An 11,033-nucleotide genomic window follows, 5' to 3' on the forward strand; every position below is an offset into this window, starting at 1 on the left:
CATTAATGTTACTGAAGAGTCAGCACCGCAGTATGTCTGCGCTTGAGCATTTATTCAGGTAAGCACACGTTTGTTGTCATTGTCATTGTTACTGCGCTACATGCAGTAGATTGTAAGCTCCTTTGAGCCGGGCCCTCCTCACCTGTTGTTTCTGTAAGTCAAATTGTTATGTAACATACTACTCATTATGTCCTGTCTACCCATTGTACAGCACTTTGGAATATGATGGCGCTATATAAAACAATTCATAATACTAATAATAATACATATTTTTTCCATTTTCATTGACTTTATATATTTGTTATTTTTTTGCACGACAATGAACACGTCTATGTCAGACACGTGAAAACCAACCAACTGGCGTTTACAATAAAAATGTATTTCTCAACGCAACAGAACATATTCATTGATAAATATTAATTTATTCCAAATATTAGTGACTCTTCCCATGTTGGAATTCATTGAGCCATAACATTTTCAATATTTTCTCCATATTTTCTCCAAAAAATGAGCTCCATTCTATAAGGCTCATTTTTGCTTAACAGCTGCTGAAACGTTCAGATGTATATCACCTAAGCATTCGTTTGTTTTTCTGTTATCTGAATTTTTGATGTGAACACAGAGCGTTTCTTCACTCAGTTCTCCTCAGATGGCTCTCTGCGCTGAATGTCCATTGCACGCTCCAGGCCCTTTCTCCTGTTCTTGTCCTTCCTCTGCCTCCATATGAGCCTCTCTTTTACACTCACCTTCCTCCTTTAGGGGGTTTTCTAAAATACATTCATCAACTTCTCTCCAACACACATTTCCCTCCTCCACAACATCTGTCCTGAAATAATATCCACCCTTCCTATTTTTCCTCTTCATCTCTTTCTCCTGCTCTATATCCTCCCTGTATCTAAATCCCTCCATACCAACTTCATTTCTGGAGTTATCGCTGCTTGTCTCCATTTCCTTTTTGAAGCTATCTCTGCCCTTGCCAACCTCTTTTTTCGCTTTATCACCATCATTCTCAACCGTTTCTGTGTGTGCATGTCCCTCCTTGTCACCATCACACCTTGTGCTCTTGGTCTCTTTCCAATCATTCTGAAGGTTGTTTATGCCTCTTTGGAGCCCCATTTTGTGCTTTATAGAAAAGTCTAAATTTACAGTGCATCCTATCAAACGTCTTGACTCTTCTACTTTAAAAGGAAAGTCCCGGGACAGGAACTTCTGGAAAACCTCAGGGTCAGCGTCCAAATCGAAAAGGTTCTTCAGCCCTGCCTTTAGAGAGAATAGCTCCTTACTATTCTCCTTAAAGACATCCCAAAGGAGACAGCTGCAGAACCCGTCCTTGGAACCACTTTGTTCCTCATCCTCAAGGCATTGCAGTATCCAGCTTAATCGGCACGGCCACTGATTGCACAGGACAACCCAAGCAGCCACAGCTTTAGCTGACTGGCGGTTCCATGGAACGTGGCTCAGCATCATCAGGTGGACCATGACTGGAATGGTGTTGACAATCCTTTTCATCTGACAAATGCTATCGGGTATGTACTCATGGAGAGCCTGAACTTCACTGTATAAGGAGTAAAAGGTTTCTTGAATACAGCGTCCGGCATCGTAGAGGGGGGCCTCCTCCTCTGGTTCTTCAACCTTTGATAGTTCGTCTCTCAGCAGCCTCACAGACTCTGCGATGCCTGTTTTGGTGCCACGGTTTGCGTCAGTCCTGTTGGGCCAGTCTATGAGATCTTCTGTTTTCAGTACGACTTTTTTTAGAAGTTGGAGCTTTGTCTTTTTACCCAGCGCAGGCACACAAAATGGCAGAGTAACAGTGCGATTTAGAAACATATATCCGTTATCTGCCATGCCTTTCAGAGAGCTGGCATTCTCCAGGCACGAAACAATAATGCTGGGGTCTACTACCAAAATGGAGATAAAGGGAGCCTGGCGGTCAGAGAGCAAGGTGTTCATGGCATCCAGAACTCCTACCACTTTGTCAGGAGCACAAAGTTCAAGACTTGTGATCTGCAGTACTACGCGGATCTTCTGCTTTTGGAAGATCTCCATGCACTGGACCATATGAGTGACTAGCTCAACCTCTTTTTTGACCTCATTCATGAAACCCATTTGACTACTGAACTTCTGACTGTTGACCAAACGTTCGATTTTTTGTTTCTGGCTGATCAGGACACTCTTGCAGAGCTGAAATACAGTCATGAATATGCTCGAACCAGACAATATTGTGGCAATGCTCCCAAAAACTGTAGCAGTCTTCTGATCACCATCCTGTGACCCAGTTCTCACCGGCACAGTGAGAAGAAGCAATCCAACGATTAGTACGAGGAAAACAACAACAAGGATAATGCTGAAAGTTTTTTTGAAAATCCACTCATTGAGGCTGCGTTCTTCTTCTCTCTCTCTTATGGGCTTTGATCCCAAGACATTAAATACGCTAAGAGGAAGTATCCCAAAGTGGCTCCGAATACGCTCACAGACAGTGGTGACCAGGCCGGCCCATAGACGGTCGCTCCCAGCATACTGCCAGGCGCTAAAATGCACAAAGATAAATTCGATACTTTTGCGTTCGAGGTGGCGGTTTGTAATGACAGGGTAGTAGAAGAACAGATGCCAGAGCAGGCGGAAGAAACCCCATCCCACGGGTTTACTGGTAACCTGCCCTACAGTTTTCTCTTCCTTCTCTGTAACACGTGATGCCTCTTCCCTCATGCACTCTGAAATATAAGAAAAATGGTACATTTTGAGGATTTCTGCACATATGCAAGAAGAATAAAGCATTTTATTCGTTAATTCCACACATGACCACTAGGGGCATCTGGACACCATACACGTGAATGGGCAATGTGCGTTCCGAGTCTACTTCTCTGTGGGATCTATCAAATTATAGACCGTTAACGTCCAGTGCTGTAAGAGCGGACTGCTCTAGAATAGAAGGTTGCATGGGAATTAATTTACCAGGTTGAAGTCCGCACGACAATACTTTTGTCAATTGTGGCTAAAAGCAATAAGGTTCCAAGAAGAGACTAATGATTTCGGTGGTGTATATCTTGCAATATCAGACTCTCACGTTTTATAAGTAATTTGTAAGCCAATAATATTAGGAATAATTAACGTACTTGTTATACGATCCAGTAGCATGTAGACACGTCCCCCAAATGGAGCATATAATCCAACAGTCACTGGTGTGGCTATCTGACATAATGATTTGGACAGGCATGCGCAGTAGATGTCATCTTCTGTCTGCTTACCTGTAACAGAAATGTAGAAATGGGTCATACAGACAGACAGAACCCTTTCCCGTCCTTGGCTGCGCTGATACCGTCAGGCGGACACCGGCCTTAAAGTGCCAGGGCCGCTGCGGCATCGTTAGTCCAGCCCTGACCCTACATGTGATAATATATGAAGTTGCCGGAGAGTTGTAAGGCATATTTAAGCATAGCATCCTTCTATAGGAGCCTGCTTCAGCAAACAAACCCCAGATTATAGTAACACGGGTTTTATTGCCTCTGCATAGAATGTGAATTGGACACAAAGTCTAAAAGGCATTCCTCCCTCATTTGAATATCGTAAAACTTTAATACCTTTAATAAGTTCAATAACTTTAATGATTTATTTCTAAAATTCTAAATTCAGTCAATAATTTCATACCTTTAAGTAAGGTCACTTTGCTGGTCACTGGGTAAATTGTGTCCTGATCTTACTTAAAATTCAGTTTATTCATAATGTCTCAACGACAGCTCATCGCTGTCCAGCACTTGCTAGACTCCATTCTTATTACACACAAAACATAAATATATATTAAAACACATGATTAAAACAACCATTTAATTCACCAGGATAGGGCTCTATATAAAATTTTACTATTGTGCTACAGCAGACTATAGGTAATAAAAAAAAAATAATAAACCATAAAAAAAAGGGAAGAAACTTTATAATTCCAGGAAAAACACATATAGTAAAAAAAAAATTGGAACCACAGAATTTACAGTGGTAGAAATTTAGTTTAATAATACCGGTATATGTTAATATTTTATAATTTCATAATGACTACAAAAATCAAATTCTATAAATACAGAAAATATAAGAGATTAGGTTTGTTACTACTATTGTTACTACTAAGTCCTGTATTTGTAGAGATCCCCCCCTAAAACTAAAGTCTTATATTTGGAAACATTTAATTTACAATGACTTTGAAATTGTAGGTGTAAATATAGTTTCGATGTGCTGGCTTTGAAAAGGTTAAATCGGAAAACATCAATTACATTTCTTGGATTAGTTAAGCCACACCAAGGATGTTCAATTGAACTTCTTGCTACAAATGTATGGTTTTATGCATTGAAGTCCAGGCACTCTTCTCTTTGAAGTGGTTTCAAGCAATTAGAAAAGGATACATTTCTGGCATGAAGTCCAGAGGAGTAACTATATATCTCATTAATATTAACATTTTAGTTATGATATGACTAAACCAATGGCGATCTCTATACACATACAGCTTATTTACCATTGCAGAACATCATTTGAGTATAACACTGATTGAGGGGCCATGGTTTGCTTTGATCGTATTAGACTTTGGTTTAAATATGGAGTCATCGGGTGCTGCCCTGTGATTACTAGAACCATCTGCAAAACATTTACGTGCATCTTAGTAGTTAACGATTATTTTGTGGGTTGAATTGCTTATTAGTGGGTACGTTTTCAGTGGCAAATTATCATTTTTAGCAAAGATCAATGAACCAAGTCCCAGACCTCCATTAAGACTCATATGTGTATATTATACACATGTGCCACAACGTGTGCCACCGATACACTGTTATCTTTTTTCTCACCTATAATATTTACCCTCAGACCACCAATTTGTAACCGTGGTTACTATGGTTACTGTTTAAAAGCCCACCGATTTTATTACACAGATACATACATTTGGGCTGTACACATGGATTGTAAAACCTATAAAGGATGTTGTATGTTCATAACTTATATACAGAAATGCCGTAAGTGTACTTATACTATCTTTTAAACTATCTTGGAACCAAATTGCTGCAAATATTTCACTTATTTCAACAAAATTCACCATGTAAATGCCCTTCTTTTGGGGTATTTGACCGTTTAATTGTTATTGTTATAGCTGTCTATATAGCTCCTCCACGTTCCAGTTCAGTACTAAAAAAGTAAAAAAGTTCCACCCAGACAAAATATTGTCTAGTAAGTAAATTAACATCAGCGTGCGTGTCAATTAATTCTATCCCCTGAAAGGTTTAATCACATAAAATAACTCAGAAACATCTAAGAATTATTTTCAGTTTCTATGGCAACAACCAATCAGGGCCTGCTTTTGTGTCACATGACAGTTAACTGTTTCCAGGAAAAATGTTAAATGAGATCATATGACAGTATAATTTTATATGATTAAATAATTAGTTCTGGGAAGGGCAGCACTAGGAATGGTGTCACGCTGCAGTGAGTATGTACAGAACCTTTGAAACTGTCTCTATGTTATAACATACCGTATATATTTTTTAATGGTTTGACATGGATCATGGTGTTACGTTTAAGATGGCGGCTTTAAAAAGTGTTCCTAGGATTGTGTTGGTCATTTTTTTTATAAAAAAACTTTTCCCCAATATATTAATGAATCCTAGCTCATGAGACATTTTTCTAAGACATTCCAAAGTAATGAGGTTTGCCAGATTTAATTCACCACTACGTTTATTTCATCATAGTGCAGCCACCATAAAGGAAGTAAAACTATAGAAGGTCTATAGAAGACCCTGGAAGTGATGTCACAGTTATTCCAGATGCATCTTGGAATGTGCCTCACATCATACCTTTACTACACATAACATATACACAACACAATTAAGGAGGTTCAATATTACACATCTCCGTCCGGTTCTGAATAGAACATAGAAACAGAATTTGACAGAAGATAAGAACCATTTGGCCCATCTATTTTTCCTTTTTCCTGCTATAAAACCTTAATTAGTACCTTGGTGGTTGCCAGTCCTCCTTCCTTGTCCTGTGGTTCAATATATTATGTGATGTAATATCTTCCTGTAGTTATTATCTCTGTAATTAGGAAATAGTTTCATGTTCGGAATTACCCAGGGGCTATTTTTGGATGACATGTATGACTGTCCCCTCTATATACAATTGAGTAGTATCAGGGCAATGAAATTCTGATCTTAAAAGATGGCTGGACTGGCCATCTGGCAGACCAGGCAACCTGGTGGACTGTTGGCCAACATCTCTCCATACTCTCGTATCCATCCAAACTTACTTCATTTATTTATTGTTTTATTGGAAGCACCTCCAGTCATCAACTGAAAAAAGTGCTCAAGGTATAAGGGCCACAGTGGCGGCCGAGTCCCCAATCTTTGTCTTCTAGATACATTCCCATGGGGGATTATCCATCCCTCCCTTCCCTTCCAGGCCGAAGCCAAAGGAGGGCCGGATTCTCTTGCCTCCCCCCCCCCCAGAGGAGTACCACCTGAAGTGTTCAAGGGTGAGAAAGTGGTCAAAAGGCACAACAATCCCACCAAAAGAACTGAGTCTTCAGGGATCCCTCTCCACTGTGACATTCTGCATTCAGCCAATCCAATCTAATGCTGTACCTCGAGCCTCCTGTACTCGGTCATCAAGGCTAGAGGACCAAGTTTTCCCTCACTCACAGGTACTCACTTAGCCAAAAGACTGAACTTAATTTGCCAGCCGCAGGGCCACCCTGACATCCCTAGTTCGGCCCTGGGCATGCTAACCACGCTTACAGATCACAGATCTTCATTACGAGGTGCAGAAGACATCCCTTGATACGTATATCTGGATATGACTTCATGAGTTTCCTCATTTTGACTCTTTGTTTCCTGCTTGTTCCATAATGTATGTAAACAAATATTGCACGTCCCACCGCTGACAACATGCAATTACCCGCGTAATTATAGACGTCTTCCTGATGCAATAGCCAGGCTAATTCTCTCACCTCCATAATCCTCCTCCTAATCCTTTTCTTTGGTGTGACTGAAAAATGACTAAAGGTTATTAAGAAACATAAAATAGTTATTATGTAACGATGTGAGTTAACTTACTGGAAGAAACAAATATTAAGTAATAATGGATTTTAAAATTCAAGATTTCATAGGTGAAATACGATGAGTGCCTTTTGCTAGCAGTCAACCTACGGCTTTGAATACGGATGCAATTAAGTGCTTTTTTTACACGACAGGTGTATTTTATGTGGTTGCTTTTAATATACAAGAACATAAAACGTTAAACTCTTAAGAACCTTAAAGAGACACTCCAGCCATCATATATATACTTCAATGGATATATAATAGCTGAGAGGTCCCATTTTTATGTGGTTCCCCCTTACAAATGCATTATTCTGCAGAATCCTTTGTCTGCCCCCCAACTACTTGCCAAACAGGCGATGTCTTCAGCCGAACACTGGCAACTGACACGCGCATGTACAGAAAGTGCTCCCATTGACTTCTACTGGGGCATTTCCCAGCCACTGATCAGCGTGACAGTTCCGGAATTGTAGGATGTATTTTTTTGGACCTTTCTGTTGCTCATCTGCCCAAACCACCTACCGCTGTGCACAGGGGTTAGGGGTGAACAGGGGTCAATGTCCTAATTATTATTTATTATGTTCTTCAGTGTTGTACAATGTATACAACGAGTAATGCATCATATGGTGGACCTTATGGCTTCTCTTCGCTTGCTCTTTTGGCGGTCTGCGTGATACTGGGGAATCTCAGTAACTCAGACCTGGTTAGACACCTTCTTCAAACATCAACAAAATGTGGCATAAAACTCATAGTTCCCAATTATTCCAATTCACAAATTTTAATGGGAGCTTACTAAACTTCCAAAATTAAAGGTTTTCCCATAAAGCATTGGGAAGAATAGGTTCAATAATAATAATAATTGCACTAATATCTATATCGCCATTACTAACACACACAAAAAATAGGTAATTTAAAAATATACATTTGATTATATAATAAATGTAACGTGTCCACAATACGCATATAAAAAGTTCAACATTAGGAAGGTAGTGTAAATAGTTATTCAGGTTTAGAACTAAAATGTAATAATTGTAATATGTTTCAAAGTAGCACCTAAGAGTGTTAAGGTGATCATTTGACACTTGGAAGGAAATTTAAGGTCAGCTCATAGGCTGGGTAGACTTTAACATATTTTGTTTACCTGATGACCACATTCCAGTGGGTGAAGGTGGCCTTCAGAAGCTAGATTGCCCTGCGATGAATGATTATTCCTTTCATTGAGTGTCTTCTACCAACCGTCTTCTGGTGGTTATTATAAGTGCCTCCAAGCAGGAGTAGCTATTTTCCGATAGACGTGGCCGCCTCCGAAGAATTGTGGATAATAAGGCTGTCTTTGAGAAAGTGTCTCCGTAATTGTTGTTGGCTCCAACAAAATGTTGATGTCTCCCAAGGATGGTGGTTGTTCAATCAAAAGTTTGGTTTGGCCTCCTGCTTAGAATTACCTCCCACTGGCTGCGGGACATGCTCCTCTAACGAAGAGAACCTCTCAGACAGTCTTGGTGTCTTCAAGACTCTGATTTCTAAATTATTTTGAAGCTATGCAAGGACAGTGTCATCATTTTACATTTCTCCACCCTGTTATCCCAAATACTCCACCTCTGGGATGTGATCGTGGCGTACAGAAGCAGTCTGGCTGGTTTATCTTGTCCATTAACATAACAAGTTTGATTTTTTATTGCCGTGTTAACAATAAAATAAAATATCATTCATGTTATTTTAGTAATCTCATCCCATGGGGTCCATATGAATAGAGTAGCAGATATCGTTGAATTGGGGGAACTGGCCGGTGCATGGCGAGAGCAAGATAGGGAAAACCTTTTGGATAAATGGCCTCACTAGAGTGTGGTTGGGGGGATCAAAGATCTTCCTTGAAACTCATTTCTATCACAGGGATCTTTGCATGTGATCTAATGTGGAGCGTTGGGGTGTGACATCATATTTTGGCAGGAAGAAGACCCTCGGAAGAGGAGGAAGTCCCCTTCACAACAGTGAGAAGGTCTGTCCTCCTACACCACCACATCATCTCACTCCTCTACCTATTTCATTCTCACCCCACAGATTTTAGATTTTTTTTAAAAAAGTGTTTAACAAAATTCAAAAATAATAATAATAATAATAAAAAAAAGACCACCAATAATAATAATAAAATCTGGCGCATGGAACCAGAAAAAGGTTAAACGAGTTTTGCCATCAAAAATACCCAACAAATTTACTCAAACTATCACAGCGACTGATCTCTCTAACTTAGAGCCCCAGACCTCCTAAAGACCACCCATGGACGCCTCATTGATTAATGTAAACTTTTTTCAAGGTCACAGATCTTCTGCCACATTTAAGGTCCATGATTCAGCTCCTGTCTACTGAATATGTTAAACGTAATGATTCATCTGCTTATCTCCTTAGAGGTACAAAGAAGCCCTATTGTCAAACATTTATAGAATTGTTAACCGATCCACTAGGCGTTCCCTTACTGAGGGTGGGGGAAAAAAAGATTTTTTTTAGGCGGACACGTATTTAAAAAAAAACTTCTAAATCCAATTCCTTTCAAGTTAGCATCTCCATCAACAATAATTTGCGTAACGCACACAGTATTCAAAACTTTACAATTATACAGCTTGGGTGTACATATTTGTAGAGCAATAAAGTTGGTTGAATGGAAAAAGTACATTTTTCATAAATATTTCTAAAAAATTAAGATATTCTATGTTCGCAAAAAAAAACAAGCTTAAAAATCTGAGATGTGGTTTGCATTTCTACATAAAAAAATGCAATAATAGATTATTTAATAAAAAAATATTTGTAAACTTTTAAAAAGTATTGTACAGAAACACTGCTTAAAAATATTTAAAGTTAAAATTCTTCATTCTTTTAATTTGCATGAATGTGATTTAATTTGCTTGTTTAAGATAATTATATTAATTCATTACTACTTATAGCGTAGTTTTACCTTAGTTATACCTTTTATTTGTCAACCAGCAAATGTATGGATGCTGAGATTGGTGGCAGCCATACATGGGTGCTTCGGAGGTTACTGGGAGCTGTCCCTCTTATGAAGGAATGGCATTGCGAAGGGCCATGGCTAGCCGTTATTGTGGTGGGACTAGCCCCAGAGATCTTTGGTGGGTGAGAAATGGGAAGGAAGTGTGCAGAGAGACTGTCGAAAGAAGGAAGTGACCATGAGACCTGCGGAAGCAAAGCTGGCCACCCGCGGCCTAACCCGAGGAGGCCACATGGGAGCTGCAACAGCCATTGATTTTACAGCTCCCTGGGTAGGTCGGGGGAGACCAGAGGATCTTCCCAAGGGGCTCATGCTCTCTAATGTCCTTAAAAGCAGGAGCGCAAGACAGCGCCCAATAAATGAGACTGTCCTGCAAAATCTTGGACTGTTGGGAGGTATGATGGAGTAGGTGGTTTGGTCCTTAAATAAAGAGCAGGGCCACTTCTCAAAAGGTTGCATTCTTCTTCACGCAACGGCACAAAGACACGCAGGGGAACAGAACCTGGTTCTTTTCTTTACCCATGAAAAGTATAATTTATATATATATATATATATTTATATATTTTTCGGAGGGGCCAGGAATTGACGCCAATTGACGACATGTTGCCGCCATGCTGGGTATAAAATAAAAATGAGTAATGTGCCAGACTAACAAAGGCTGGTTATGACGTGCTGGCGTTATTGAATGAGGGGTATTACCGTTTATTTCACAGCATGCCAATTTGCCACAAGGGGGCCTATAGATATTACCATATGTGATTACTAAGTGTTACATGAGCATGGCACTAGATACATTTGTTGATCTGTTAAAATGTTAAGATTAATAAAGACAGACAACCTGACGGACTTTGAAAAGGCCACAGCTTTATTTGAGATCAAATACTGTGACGCGTAAAACTTTATTAAAACTTAAAACTGTGTAACTTCCAGCCGCCCGAATACAACTCTTCACACCATGGAGGTTACAACCACAG

The 11,033-nt window shown here is 39.6% G+C and overlaps 1 protein-coding gene across 1 annotated transcript; it reads right to left on the reverse strand.

Moving 5' to 3' along the window:
* Window positions 1–276: 276 nt before the first annotated feature.
* NKPD1 (NTPase KAP family P-loop domain containing 1) lies at window positions 277–8,384 on the reverse strand. The gene is made up of 3 exons (XM_053473201.1): window positions 8,203–8,384; window positions 3,114–3,245; window positions 277–2,711 (listed from the first exon to the last, which is right to left on the reverse strand). Exons 1-3 carry the CDS (start codon window positions 8,213–8,215, stop codon window positions 646–648), a joined length of 2,211 nt encoding a protein of 736 aa, XP_053329176.1. The 5' UTR covers window positions 8,216–8,384; the 3' UTR covers window positions 277–645.
* Window positions 8,385–11,033: the final 2,649 nt, after the last annotated feature.

This window comes from Spea bombifrons, chromosome 8 (genome assembly GCF_027358695.1).
Source record: "Spea bombifrons isolate aSpeBom1 chromosome 8, aSpeBom1.2.pri, whole genome shotgun sequence".
Taxonomy (NCBI): domain Eukaryota; kingdom Metazoa; phylum Chordata; class Amphibia; order Anura; family Pelobatidae; genus Spea; species Spea bombifrons.

Coding starts and splice junctions, on each gene's coding strand:
- NKPD1 (XM_053473201.1), bottom strand. Junction 2,712..3,113: donor GCTACTGGATCGTATAACAA/GTACGTTAATTA, acceptor CTTATATTTCAG/AGTGCATGAGGGAAGAGGCA.